Here is a 15,850-nt window from a genome sequence, read left to right on the forward strand (position 1 = left end):
AATTGGATATCTTTAGAATGGATAACTAAAATTTTTATCAAATTTCTTTAAATGATAAAAGAATTTTAATAAATAGAGGTTCAATAAATATTGCTATAAAAATTGTGTAATGTTGACAAGCTAAACTTTCAACTTAGTCTCATTATGCCACATAGAGAGATTTCAGATGTGTGCTGAAATGTTAACTTGTAAATAAAATTTGTCTCTAGGCAATGGAATTAGATATGGAGTTTTTTTCACTTTTCCACTCTTAACTGTACTTCCCAGATCTTCCAAAACTACCATATATTTGACACACACACAGGGGAAAAAAAATAACATTACGATGATGCTTTCCTCCAGAATGTATTACTAGTGTGGGTCATCAACTCTGTGACATCTGACGCGCCTTTTTTCCAGAATTTTCTCCTTAAAACTAGAAAAATACATTTTCATAGACGATTATTTTCAGACAACTTTCTACCCAATGTGGGGTCAGTTTATACCAGTTCTGCTACAGGGAAGTCTAAATATATAGTTAATAAAGATCACTCGTAAGTAGTCTGAATATATTTTAAAGAAGACCCGCTGGTTACATAGTATTTTTAAGTGATTTAAAATATGGTGTTTGTTAATATTTTGTTCAATTACCCTATAGATCATCTATTTTCTAAAAATTATTACAACACAAATATTTATGTGGTATGTCCTTCCTACTGTTGTCTAATGCAGTGGTTGTTTTTAACAAAATTTCCTTTGCTTTTTTCCCCTAATCCTTATTATGAAACACAATGTGTTAGTATTAGTCCTTGAGATTACAGAAGTATAAATTATAGCAGCTGGCCTAAAATGCATATCAACTAATTGCAATGAAAATTAATTTATCTAGAATTTAAAAGGACAACATAAGACTGCATTAAATGGATATCACATTTCTGTTTAGAGCCTTAAAATTGACCATAGTCTTTGATCTAAGGAATAAGGACTAATATTTAGACATAAGGATGTTCATCATAGTGGAATTTAAAATGTTTAAAAATATTGGACATATCATCATAAATGTCCAATAAAATATTACTGGTCATTTAAAATATGTCACTCTTATATTTCCAAATTATATGGTCATATAAAACTGTGATTTCAAAGAAAGACATGGGAAAATGTCCAAATTTAAAAATTTAGTTAAAAATAACAAAGCAAACCTGTATGTATCAGCTTACAGATCATATTTTAAGAAATTATTCACACACAAATATTAGAAGATAATAAAAGGTAATCTCTGATAAGGAAAGCTTTTTCTTTCTTGTGCTCTTCTTTATTTTCCAAACTCTTTATAATGAATATGGATTATTTTTATTTCGAGGAAAAAATCTCATAAAGTAGAAAGTATTTCTATAAGCATTCAGTTAGGAATAGAAAACCTGGGAAAATTTAATGAAGAAAACTTCATTACTGAAGCTGGATGATAGATGTTTGGGTTCACTAGGCGATTCTAATTCTTTATATGTTTGCTGTATGCATATTTAATACTGATATAATCCAACACTTCCATTTCACTGTTGGAAAACAAGGTCCAGAGTTATACAGTTGAGTACAGACATAAGCCAGAGGTCAGCAAACTGATCTGTGACTCAAATGTGGCCACAGCCTGTTTTTGCAGTAATTTAAGGACATGAGTGGTTCTCACAATTTTAGAAGGTTGTTTTTTTTTAAATCCTAAAATATCAACTATCTGGCCTTTTACAGAAAAAGTTTGCTGACTCCCAACTCTTATCCTTCATTTAGTACTCTATAAGTGAATCCATAGGTTTTTAAAATATTGAAGTACAGTTGATTTACAGTGCCTTGTTAATTTCTGATGTACAGCAAAGTGATTCAGTTATACGTGTGTGTGTGTGCGCGTGTGTGTGTACCTATATATATTCTTTTTTCATATACTTTTCCATTATGGTTTACTGCAGGATATTGAATATAGTTCCCTGTGCTATACTATAGGACCTTGCTTATCCACTGCATATATATATATATATATATATATATAGTTTACATCTGCTAACCCAAAACTCCCAATCCAATCCTCCCCTGCTCCCCCTCCCCCTTGGCAACCACAAGTCCGCTCTCTAATTCACAGTTCTTAAAGAAAATGCCCTATAACACAGATGAGGGTTTAAAATTCCTTAAAGGAAGTAGGAGCATCCCTCCTTGTCCTACCCACCAATTCAAGCCTAAACCCTCATTCCTTCACTTATTTATTTACTCCACAAATAGAGACATGGTGCCTACCTTCATGAAAATTACTCAAAGGAAGACAGAAAATAAGCAAGAAATAAAATAATAGCATAGAATGTTAAATGCTGCTGCTGCTACTGCTGCTGAGTCGCTTCAGTCCTGTCTGACTCTGTGCGACCCCATAGACGGCAGCCCACCAGGCTCCCCTGTCCCTGGGATTCTCCAGGCAAGAACACTGGAGTGAGTTGCCATTTCCTTCTCCAATGCATGAGAGTGAAAAGTGAAAGTGAAGTCGCTCAGTCATGTCCGACCCTTAGTGACCCCATGAACTGCAGCCTACCAGGCTCCTCCGTCCATGGGATTTTCCAGGCAAGAGTACTGGAGCGGGGTGCCATCGCCTTCTCCTGTTAAACGCTATGAATATCATAAATCAGGTCAAGTGACAGAATGGTAGAAGGCCTTCCTCAGACAAGATGACATTGAAGTTGAGACATAAAGGATGAGAGCAAACAAACATGGCCAGGATCCAAAAACAAAGCAGCATCTTTAGCAGAGGGGACCACCTGGGGGGCACTGATTAACCAAAATATTTGTAAAATGCACAATGAGTTGTAAGCAGTGAAGACAATAGAGTGCCTCAATTTCAGTAAGATTACAGCAGATAAATAAGAAATCAGTGCTCTCCATCTTTCTCTTCCTTTTTCAATCAGTCATCAGTCTGCTCCTAGGAGCAATTTCCTCAAACTAGGGACAAAATACAGACTTTAATTCTCAAACTTTAATTTCTCAAACTTTCCTTTCCATGCGTGTTCTCTTATTTGGAGTTTCACTGCAACTATATATTTTAATTTTCTAATTTGTTCAATTCCTAAGTAAATATCTACAAGCCAAAAGGTACAAAAGATGGCATTAGATCAACATTAATCTGATTAGAAGGCCATTCTCTGCTTATGTGCCTCAAATTAACTCCCCTATCTCTTTGGTTTGGTATAATGTGCTTTAGTAACTTTCCTTGGGTACTTTTTTTTTTAAATTTTATTTTATTTTTAAACTTTACATAATTGTATTAGTTTTGCCAAATATCAAAATGAATCCGCCACGGGTATACATGTGTTCCCCATCCTGAACCCTCCTCCCTCCTTCCTCCCCATACCATCCCTCTGGATCGTCCCAGTGCACTAGCCCCAAGCATCCAGTATCGTGCATCGAACCTGGCCTTGGGTACTTTTGAAGTGGCAATTTTTTCTACAAACAGTGCCATAAAAATAAATAACTTAGGATCCCAGAGTTTACAACTGGCTTCAACTAGACTAGATCAGCAAGAAGCAGATGGAAAAACTCTGTGGTATTGACATTTTTTTCCAACCACCACACAAAAATCCTAGGGACAGAAATAAGTTTGACTCCATGACAAAATATAGCTCTTGGGTCCTCCTTTTTCTTTTGTTGCCTGTTCTTACCACCTGCTCCGGTCCCCATTATTCAGGGACTTATGTCATTTGTCAAGTGCATGAATACTAATTCCTTAAATAGGTGGCACTAAACACAAGAATAGGGTGGTACCATTAGATCATCACAGGCATGATTCCTTAAGGTCACCACTCCAGCCACCCATAGGCTAACTTCATTTTCAAGCTCCTAAGAAGCTTTGCTTTTATTGGCCAGCAATGCCATAGCCTGGTGTGGAAGACTCTAGATGAAGGAGCAGCTCTGTGAATCCTTTTGCAGAGAGTGCATGTACCTGACATGAGATGGGAACTTCAGCATCCCAAGGAATAGAAACACATTCCAGGAGCTATTTTCAAACAGCAATGAATTTCTTCTCCACTCGCCTAATAGGGAGTGGGTTACATATGAGGTCTTCCATATAAGGTTCAAAATATTTGCAAAATATGAACTATAGTGCTTTCCCTTAAAATAGAAGGACATGACGGTTTCTGTTTTGTTGGCTTAAAAAATGGTGTAAATTTCATGACTCACACAGAAGCATTGATGGCAGTTTTGAACTTTAGACCTTGTTTGCAGGTAACTTCAGGACTTTTAAAACTGTTACCTGTTGGTTTAATATCAGTCAGCAACAAAAAAATAAGTAGCTCTTAATCTTCACCTAAAATCTTATTATGACATGCAAAGAGAACTCTCTAACATAAGCTAAAGAGAAAAAAGTGAGATCACAAAAGCATACAATCATGAAGCTGGGTGGGATTTCAGTAGCTGTGATCCTTTTTTAAAACATTGTTTCAGAGATGCAGGGCAGAGAGCTGAAGTGATGTTGAGCAATACATTGACAGAGCATTCGATAACCTTGAATTTCATCATGAGAGAATTATTCCACTTTCAATTCTCTTTTAAGTTTTCTGATGAGGAAAGTTTTTAGAGGTACATCTTAAACACCTCTCCTTCCCCTGCTAATCTTTTAAAACAGAGAACAGGACTAGGGATCAGTTTTTAGTGGATAACAATGTCTGGCTAGAATTTAATCACAGTTTCCTTCTTTTGTTTAAATAATGACCTTCCATTTGTGGGGAATTATACTCCACGTAAGAAAATGATACTTTCTTTTTTGCATAAGTTTAAGACAGTGAATCAATGAAAAGAAAGTCATTAAGTCTTGAATAATTAATGGACGAAGTGTCAAGTGGATAGGCAATTGGATTTTTAAAATCCCTATATTTCCTTTAAGGATCCTATTAATTAACTCAAAACACATTCTATGAATATGTTTCCACGCTTAAATATGGCAAAAATCAGACTCCATTTCACAAGCATCCTAACACCCTCCCAAGACCTCTGCAATCACCTCATTAATCTTTTTCCCTTTTAAATGAAGAATTTCCTGAGGAAAGATTTAGTGCCTTGCTGAGTCCCTTAGCTTGTCAAAAATTCTTCTGGGTGTGGTGAGGAGAACAATTGCTGTATAAGATTTCTCACATGCTCAAAGAACAAGTGCATTTGGAATTCTCCTTGGCATATGTTGAACTAGAAAAGGATAGAACAATTAACCCAAAACAAATGCTTTTTATCTACGTCAGGTCAAATCTGCATGTGAATATCTTTATGTCATTTAACCAGATCTTCGGCTACTATCAGTCAGTCAATGCAAAAGGGCAAATTGTATCTATAATAAAACGTTGGATGGGCCTATTGAATAAATTACACATTCCAAAATGATAAAAGCCCCAAACAGATAAAGGAATCACCAAAGCTTTCATCTAGCTATTTCTTAGATATAATTTATAGGTTCCTGCAGGTTGGAGCAGTGAGACAAGACACATACCCAAAGCCAGAAACGAACATGAGCGCAGTAAATCCTGGTCTCAAGATAATACATGCTTTGCAGTCCACACCAGTGAACCTCAGGCAAATGTAAACAGAGTGTCTTAGAAGTGAACTGGCATTTCACTTGTTCTCTTATGCAGAAACACACATACACACTCCAAAATATGTATTTTTTGATTTCTAAATTTGTATAAGGATATTCTTGAATTTCATATTCCCATGAATTAGCCAAAAATGTCTAGGAAGCTTTACAAAACACAAGTTATTTTTAAAAACCTGTTTGCTTGTAAATACTTCCACTACTGAGATACTGAAATCCTAAAGGGTGGTTGTCACACATACACCTTAAAAATAAAGGGGAAATATTAGAAGATATCATTAAAGTCATCATTTGATAACAAATTAGTTCTGCCTTCATAAGACAATTAACAACTTGAAATCAGAACTCTTCCTAGGTGATAGGATTTCAACAGTCACTCTTCCAAAATGATACATCAAGAACATGATTCATAATTTGCTAACAGTCGTTTCTATGGACAAACCATACATTTTTTAAAGATCAAATATAAGAGCCCTTTGAACACTGAAACAAATAGATAAATTTTCAAAAGCCAAAATCTATTTGCATCTGTGTGATTTTTGCCATAAATGCATACCACCAACAATAGCATTTAGAAATTTATTTAAAAATTTGAACAGAAATACTGTTTAGTTTTAAAAGTAGACTTTTTCTAATTTATGTAAATGGGAAAAGTCTTACATTCCTAATGTGCAATAAAATAAATGCATAACTATTAAAATAAAACATTGACTATAAACTACCTAATATCACCTCACATATGATATTTTGAGAAACTCTGGGCTGTATGATAATAAACTAAATTTATATTCATGTATTATAGTCATGCCCTGGCTTTGCCTGTTTGTTACTAACTATGGTACCATGTTTCTACAAATTCCAACATCCCACTTATTCAGTTTTATACTACAATTGTTATTTTTCTATTTTAAGAAAAATATCTGGCATTCATATTGTGTATGCCTTGCAAAGATTGTAAAAAAAATAAAATACCTAACAAGGGTAATGCCAACTTCCAGCATATATAAGTTAGATAAATTCTGCCTTGGAAAAATTCTCAGCCTAAAGTAGATTTTACCAATTTGAAGTCACTGATCTTAAAATGTGTGGGGAAACAAATAATACACAAAACAGACTGTTATCTTTCAGACAGAATTAACAAAATAAACATTCCTTATAGCACTGTCTGTTGTCCTCCACAACAATAACAGCATTAGCAGATCAAAGGTAAAACCACAACTAAGGAGATTCTTTCGGTGCTTCTTATTTAAGGCCCTTAAGATTTGCCTTGAACTGTCACATGTTGAGGTATAGGTGTTTTACAGGTGGAAGGTAATAATGATAAGGTCTAGTAAAGACCTTTATTCAATTTCACAAATCAGCAACTAGGAAAACACGGTAGTAATGTATGAACTCCAACAGAGACAGTCTATAGAGCTGTTCTCCAGGTGTAGGCATCAACCATGAGGACAGACCACAGGAGTTTAGTCATAGAACCATGGTTCTCGGTATGACACTGGTGACTGGCATGCTTGTGAAGGCTAGAAACGCCACAAACTCGGGGAGATTTTCCAGCACTTAAGAGAACGGAAATAGAAATAGATACATACATAGTCAATTGGAAAATGGGTTGGAGAACATCTGAAAGCAGTTTAGTAAGGAAATATACACAGTTTCTTCCCTCTTGGCAAGAAAAAACAAAGGACCAAAGGGAACCACAAAGATGATTACAGATTTGGAATATAAAATTTCCAAAGAACCAGTTAAAGGAGTTGAAATTACTACTCAGGAAAATAGACTGAATGAGGGTTCATTAATTAATGTCCTTCTAGTTTATGAATGGGCTCATTTATCAAGACAACCAACCATCTGGTATCCATGTTTGATGAGGCTGAACAAGAAAGCGAGCGTGGCACACAACATGCAAAATTGTGAGATGCTAAGCCTGAGAAGAAAGGTCATCACGAATTTTGAACAGTACATATGCCACATTCACCAGATTGAGAACCAGAGAACTTTTAGTCTATCTTTTCTGCAATAAATTAAACCAATGCAACCTTATGGAAGTCACATAATATCTCTGGATTCAGCTTCCTCCTCTGTAAAATGAGCATATTAGGTTAATATTTTTAAAAAAGAAAAATAACACTAAAACTACAAGTATGGACTCAGGATTCAAATGTTGTCTTTGTCACTTACTGTTTGTATGTCTTTGGACACATTCTGCACCTTGAATTTCTTACCCACAAAATGAAAGTAATAATAATATCCTCACATGTTTGTTGAGAAGGTTAAATTAATTAATACATGGAAAGCATTTGCACAGATCCTGACTCAGGGTTAGCTGTTGTTTTTTCAGTTGCTGTTACTATTATGGACAAGTATTAGAGGTAAACTCTGGCTGATTAAGCAGAAAAGCAGTTTATTAAAAGGGTATTGGTTTCTAGAAATTTTGGATTTAGAGAACTAGATTCAAGAGTAAAAAAGATGTAAGCTTTTACGAAAATATATATATAAATATACATACACGTATAATGGAATCACTTTGCTATACACCTGAAACTATTAATAACACAACATCAGAAATCAACTGTTTCAATTTAAAAAATAAATACTAATATTAAAATAATTTCAAAAAGGGTAAACTCTTAGAAATGAAACCAGAACCATGCACAAATCTGGAATGGTAATAAGACATATCCACCGTCAATGCTAATGTCAGCACCGTGACTGTTTCTGCACCAGAACCCAACTTAACTTTATTATAACTAGAACTATCCCAGCTACAAGGGACACTAGGAAAGCAAGTATGTGGGCATTTTTGACTCTTACAGGAAAAAGGCAGTTTTGCCCAGATTTCTCATATGTAGTCAAAGATCAGATGCCAGGTGGCCCAAATTAACCCGGTCTGCTTGTCCTTCAAGCTAAGATGTATTGCTCAGAATCATGTATTAAAGGTTGGGTGGTTTTAACCAAGGTGAAGAAGACAGTATATAAAATTTCTTAAAGACTCTGTGGTTCCTTCATGAAAAGGCTTAAAATATCTGTGGCAGAAAGGACTTCCAAATACTCTTAACATATAACTGAGTTATGGGTAAGCTCAGTATTCAGTATCTAAATTAAAACCACTGGATTTATGGTTAGAATTAGGTCTTTAATTTTGAAATTTATATAGTTGAAGATTTTCACCTATTTATATGTGACATTCACATCTTTGAATGGAAAAATAAAAGATCCCAGAGTTTAATGAACATTCTCTCATAGAAAACAAAAACCTGTATTTTTTATCTCTAACTATTTATACATGTATGCTGCTGGAAGAATGCACCCCATAAGAAGGACATCAGCCAGGAGAGGGAGGAGCAGCTCTAATTGTGCTTTATCTATTTTAAATTCCTCAACTATAAACATGGTGCCTAAAATACCAGCAATTCAGCTTCCAACTGTCCAAGTAGTGGACAGCTATTCTAACCCCATGACTAATGCCCAGAGCCTGTCTTAAACTGGCCTGGACCCCCATTAACTGGTGCATTCTGAGCCCAGTGGGTTGTTCACAGGACAAATCTTCCCCAGTGTCTGAACTTCATGGCATCTCTGCATCAGTCAGATTCTTGGTGATTCCCCAAAATACTCTTGGTGTTACAGAAACAACAGAATTAATAATCTCTCCTAATCAATCATTTTGGCTCATAATCACATGAGTTCTAAATATATGATATGCACAAAACAGTTTGGTGACATTTTTAGTAATAGCAAGAAACTTCAGGAGGAAATTCTAAAGGTCGATCTGCTGGTTGCCTATTTATTTTCAAGCTATCAAAACTTGTCAAATGAGAAATTCTGGAATAGCCACTTCACTATTATGCAATGAAACTTTGTTTCCTTAGGTCGAAGATACAAATATTCCCAAGTTTATATTAAAGTTATTCCAATAATCCATTGGGAAGTATATCTCCAGATACTTACGATAAATAGAAATGGCCTCAGAGGGATCTGCATCAATTCAATGGTAACAGTCAGTCCTAGGAGGTGGACTATAGAATGGGCAATAGAAATATTTCTCTCTGTAAGAAGTAGGTGTGAGATATGTTCTTTCCAAAATTTGTGTAGTAAAATGATTGGAAGTTGGAATGATTTTAAAAGCAACAGAGAGCCTGCAATTTAATGGCATGACAATTTTTTTCATAAATAAGTAACTGAATGTATGAATCTGTTATAAGTGACTAGGTTTTCATATAACAACGCAAAACATAGTAGAAATTAAGCTGATGGACTCTGACACCAGACTGCCTGGCTTTAAATTCTGACTTCCCCACTTCCCAACCACAGAATCTTGGCAAATTATTTAATCTTTTGTGGGCTTCTGTAAAATGTCTTCTGTAAAATCAGGATAGGCATAGTTCATAACCTATAATACTATTTGAGAATTAGAAGAGAGACTTGTATGTAGTAAGCACTATATAGATATTTGTTAAATAAATAAAATCTTAAATGTCTCCAAAAATATCAAATTCATTTTTTAGGAAATTCTTGGTTGAGACATAGCTCATTGAATTCTTAAGTTTTTTCCTATAAGTATAATACATTTCATTTCTCAGATTTCTCAGTGAAAGCTTTTTTAATGAATAATCCTAAAAGAATATAGGGGAAGGAAAAAAAATAGAAGAACTCTTGAGGCAAATATTTCCATGTTTAGTAAAAGGAGAAGCACCTACTTGTTTGAAGCAAAAAGTAATCAAGGCAAGGTAGAACACCCACATGACATCTTTTTAATTTAAAGCAACATGATTAAATTATTAGGGATTTTAAACATGATTACAATTAAAGGCACTATTTAGATACCGTAATCCAAAAAGCTTTTATATTATCAATTATAAAATAACTGAGAAAGTCTCAAGTTAGTATTCACAAAGATTTAACAGTGAAACTAGAAACTGCTTTACTTTGATTTTTAACAAACAACTACCATGTAAAACAAGTCCTTAAATAACTAAAATGTGTCTTTTAGAAATATACATAGAAAAGTATTTGGAAAGGCAGGCTTAACAACTGCTTCTACAAATAGGGTGGCACGTTGAGAAATTTTTCTGTTTTACTTTATACATTACCATGTTTCTTCCAACATCATGTATCATTTTATGGTATAAAAAAGTTTTAAGTAATCATGGTAGAAGTTAGTAATGAATATGGACATTGGGTTCCTTACATTTTCCTTTTTCCAAAAATCACAATCAAGTATAATAACAAAGAGCTCTGGCTATGCCTAAGTGAAAAGTAAATTTATCCCTCACTAGCAAATGAACTGTCAGCTCAGTAGTGGCGGATTAGGCCTATCTTTCACTTTGGGGCCCCTGAAGTTATTTTTGGGTCATTAACTTTCAGAAAAATAAAGACAGCACTGGCAGAAAACCCTGCACTACTCCTCCCTGAAAAGAACATTATATAGCTGATTAACACTGCTGTATAGCAGGAACTAACACAACTTTGTAAGGCAATTATATTCCAATTAAAAATAAAAAAGGACACTGAATTTACCAAAGGTCTTTTTATGACAAAGGAAAAAATCAAAGCTAATTATATTTGGGCTGAGAACAGCATTGGCTCCCCACAAAGATCCAACATTAGTGAACACCTCTCATCGGTCTTGTCAACTTCAAAGACAGATTTAAGTCCCTCGCTGGGGACCCCCCAAATTAGCCAGTTCCAATGCTAACCTTCATGATGTTTCTAATTAGGGGTTCACATTGCCTTGCTCATGAAACCACCTCAATCTAAGCAGGCAAGAAGAGGGTTAGTAACTATTGAATATATATCACATGCCAAGACCTGTGCCATGCACATTTGATGCATTATCTCCTTTAATCAAAAGCTGATTATGTCTCCACTTTGTAGATGAAAAACACTCAGGATCTGAGAAGTCAAGACATTTGTCCAAAGTCCCACAGCTAGTGGATCCCAGAGCCAAAGAGTCCAGCTCCAGAACCCTCATAGACTTCAACATTAAATCAAAACCCCAGATTCAAATTAGGGTCAGATTCTTTGATGATCAGGCATTGGTGAGTTTGAATGGCAATCAAAAAATAATAATGACCCCTTATATTTGTCCAGCACTTTATAAGTTTTCACTGTGCTTATCTGGAGCAAGTCCCTGAAGCAAAGAACATGGTGTTAAAATCCACGTTGAAGAGACTTCAATTTTTATCTGACCAGTCTACTATTACTTGTCAATAAGCATCTTCCTTATTAAGAAATGATTTTGAAAATGCTCGAGGAACTCAAACTAAAGATTGTATTGCTTTTTCCTCCCTCCTATACTCCATATGGAATTCGCAGGAAAATGGACAAAGAAAATACGGTGGTCCCCCACCTGGTTGGGATGCTGCACCCCCAGAAAGGGGCTGTGAAATTTTTATTGGAAAACTCCCCCGAGACCTTTTTGAAGATGAGCTTATCCCACTATGTGAAAAAGTGAGTCTGAAGATGATTTTTTTTTAATCTTTTAATGAAAAAGATTCTATTCTCTTCACCTCGCTTTCACCCTCATTTTTATTGGTCAGTGACGGTTTCTCTTCCAATTGCCACTCCTCAATCATGGACAAAGTTAAAACCTTCCTAGCTATTAGTGATTTGCCTCTAATTATCAATGCCTTGAATTCTCTCTTCTCTATTACTCACAGCTGAAACTACCATTGCTGATGACTTTTAAATCTGTATTTCAATCCCCCATCTCCACTGGCAAAGCCATCTTACTGCAAACTCAACGTATTTGTCAGTCTAGAATAACACTACAACAACCTGTCTAAAATAAGATATTGCTTCAACTTAAATGTTACTATGGTTTTATAAAGTGTAAGACTGTAAAATTTTAAAAAAATGCATATGTTTGTCATGGCTCAACCATGTACCTGTATATATTGATCCAGAAAGAAAAAATTTCTTTCTAAAAAATTTTGCAAAAATTTGAATGTGATAAGCAAGATTAATAACATGGTTTTTCAAGGTTATTACATAATTGAGGAATAAATTTCCTCAGTTTTAACTCTAAATTGTATTTTGCTACTGAACCCAAAGTGATGCAAAATTGACATTCTTGATAATTTACCAAGTAGGTGTTTAAAACAATCACATTCCTAGAAAATTTAGTGAAAATGAGAGTTTGGCTATTTCTTTTCCTAATGCCAAAATCATCTATGTGTTTGTATGTGTGTAATTCAGCCTGTTTCAGAACTACTTTTAATTTTATACAAACAACATTATTTGGCACACGCACAAATTATGAGGACTTCATCCTGTAAGAATCTTATATACTGAACGTGAAAATAAGTGCCAAAGCCCCCTGAAATGCAGAGATGAACCATGCTTGAATTTTTTTCTAATGAGCGCAGGAGAAACAGGTGTCCATCACTGAATACCTGGGGTGGCATGGGGTGAGGCTGAGCTGAGGGGAAGCCACCACTGCAATAATAGCATTTGCTGAATAATGCCTCTTCTCGCACGTGTCCCTCACATCTATGTCAACCATCCTTCTTACAGCAGCCAGCAATGATGAGCTACTGTATCTGGATTATGAAGAATAGTTGGGGAAGCAGGAGAGAGTAGTTTAGAGGCAACACAGGAGCTGCACCGAGGGACAGAGGGAGCACCCTGTGGCCATGGAGGTCTGGCCCCAGATCAGTTGCATTAACACTAGCATTTGCCTTCCGCCTACAGATGGAGAAAACAGGGCTTCCCAGACCATCCTCTGAAATACACCTGCTCCGTTCACCTTTGTATCATGGTGAGGGGAAAGATAGCAAATAAGTCAGTTTTGCAATGTTCCAAATGAGTGTTCCTAGTTTTGGTTTTCAAACACTAAGGGTAGATAGAGAACAACCAAGTAAAGATAAAACTATAGAGACTTCAGAGGTCAATGTAGAGAATAAGGACAAATCTATCAAAAAATTGTACTTCTCATGACAAATGTGTTTTCTGGTCCCTAAAGTGGTGTATAAATCCCCAGATAATTGTGTGATGAACAGTCACTTGCTCTATCAAAAAAATATATCCTGGCAACTCAGGCTGAAATGCCACTTGCACATGTTTTCTTTATTATCTTGACTTTGCTGATGAGTCAGAAGACAAATTTGAAGCCAGCATGAAAACATGTGAACCATTCATTTATATGAGATGCAAATACCAAATGTGGTAGAGGCAGACTTCAAACCATTGTGTGTATGTGTATGTGTGTTTAAATATGAATTCTCTCTTTTCATTACTTGTAGATTGGTAAAATTTATGAAATGAGAATGATGATGGATTTTAATGGCAACAATAGAGGCTATGCATTTGTAACATTCTCAAATAAACAGGAAGCCAAGAATGCAATCAAGCAACTTAATAATTATGAAATCAGGTAAGATCTATCTCTTCTAGATTAAAAGTGAATCAATGTACTTTTATCTATTCTTCTATCAAGTTTATCTATATTTTAGTATATGCAAAAGATAGCCAAAATCAGGGGAAAAAATATGTTAGTTCTTTTCCTTGGAAATCAATTTAATGAAACATTTATTTAGCCAACACTATATAAGGTGCCAGACTAAGTTCTGTAAACTATTCAAAGAAACAAAATTCATTCATTTATCCATTTCATAAATACGTGCTGGCCACTGTTCAAACCATTAGAAGTATCAAGGAACACTTTCCTCCAGTCATACTAAGAAATTGGATGTATTCAAAAGAGTTTGAAAAAATAAAACCAGGAAATGGGATAAAGCTGTGTGAAGAGGTTGCTGTTCTAATGTGATGTATTTATGAAAATACTCTTCTGGGAAGCAAAATTTGATCTGAGATTGAATGAAAAGAATCCACCACGATAGTCAGACCTAGAGGAAGATCATTGCAGAGAAAGAAAGAACAACAAGTGAAAAAGGTCTCAAAATGACAGTAAGCGTGATGTTTTAGAGAACAGAAAAAAAAGCCAATGTTCAGAACAGAGTGAGGAGAGGAGGGTTGAGGGCAATACAGTTCGTTGGAGAGTCATATTTCATCTTTAAGAATCTGGATTTTAGTCTAATAAAAGGGGAAATCACTGAGTTTAACTAGAGTCATACTTTTTAAAAATATTCCTCCAGCTATTAAGTACCCAGGGTAAGGACTAAAAGAGGGAAAAGCAATTCCAAGGCTGCCACTGTGTCTAGAACTAGGCAGGAAATGGCGGTGGTTAGACAAAGGGGTTGGTTAGTGGTGTAGGTGATAAAAAGTCAGATGTGGGAGATATTTTGGAGGTTGAATGGACAAGACTGGCTAAGTATTGGATTTAGAAGAAAATTGGATTTTGGTTCAAGTCTCTGTGGAGGTGATAGTGTCACTGAGATGGAACAGGCTGGGAGAAGAGCAGGAAAACATGAAGTGCTATGTTGGGGACAGGCAACACCTGAGATGAACATTACATGTCCCAGGGGAGATACTGAGGCGATGACTGTGTGACACCAGAGTCAGGAGAATGGTCACTATTGGAGTATAAATTGGGGGTCAGCCAAATAAAGGTAATATTTGAAGCCATGAAATTAGCAGAAGGTTCCAGGACACACCTGACCCTATACAATCAATAAATTGGCAATAGGACTAAACTTCATGAAAATGTTTGAGTTCCAAAACGTAAACTAGAGGGAAGTGCCATAAACCCTTTCTTAAGGAAGCCCAGGGTCACCAAGAGCAAAGATTAGTGTACTAAGTGAAAAAGGAATAGCTTGGGGTCAGACGGGTTTCAGGTGAGTGTCAAAAAGTGACTTGACCTCTCTGAGCCTCAATTTCCTCATCTACAAAGTGGGAAGAATAATAATACTATTTCATAGATTTATTATGGGGATGTTATCAAGATTTTTAAATGTTTAGCTCAGTGTTCAGAACAGAAGTCACATATTAGCAACATTAATTCTGAGATGCTGTTTTTCACAGGAAGGAAGACATTCCTTCCTGTAACACAGTCACACCTTAAAAGTGATGGAATCTGAAATTTGATGAGTACAAAGACAGCAGATTTCCCACCATTATTTTTCTCTCACTTCTTATAGGCCCGAAATCAGTGCCACATTATCCCCGTAATTCCGTAAGTCAGTCAACTACTGGATCATTTTTCTTAAGCCCCTTAGCCACAGTGAGATTTACTGGACTTGGCAACTGCTAGTAGTCTAGCCATTCCGTCTCAGGATTGGATTCTAGAACAGAGTCTTAGGAAAAACATAAAGGAGGCTCCCCCAACATATGGCTCCATGGATCCAAAAGAGTTCTGCTATGTGCAGA

The 15,850-nt window shown here is 35.6% G+C and overlaps 1 protein-coding gene and 1 long non-coding RNA gene across 6 annotated transcripts in view; one reads left to right on the forward strand and one right to left on the reverse strand.

Annotated features, from left to right (window-relative positions):
- A1CF (APOBEC1 complementation factor) overlaps positions 1-15,850 on the forward strand; it is a 105,120-nt gene that overhangs the window by 47,656 nt on the left and 41,614 nt on the right. For 4 of the 5 annotated variants that reach the window (XM_086379165.1, XM_086379166.1, XM_086379167.1 and 1 more), the window contains 2 exons: positions 11,900-12,034; positions 13,828-13,958. In XM_086379165.1, the coding sequence (XP_086235291.1) occupies positions 11,900-12,034; positions 13,828-13,958 (266 nt within the window). The remainder of the gene's footprint in view (positions 1-11,899; positions 12,035-13,827; positions 13,959-15,850) is intronic. The other variant, XM_086379169.1, reaches the window with a different exon arrangement.
- LOC147343973 (uncharacterized) overlaps positions 1-15,850 on the reverse strand; it is a 35,361-nt gene that overhangs the window by 6,063 nt on the left and 13,448 nt on the right. The window lies entirely within an intron of this gene.

Source organism: Bos grunniens, chromosome 26 (genome assembly GCF_055505025.1).
Source record: "Bos grunniens cultivar Pamir isolate PY7600 chromosome 26, Bosgru_T2T1.0, whole genome shotgun sequence".
NCBI classification, from domain to species: Eukaryota; Metazoa; Chordata; class Mammalia; order Artiodactyla; family Bovidae; genus Bos; species Bos grunniens.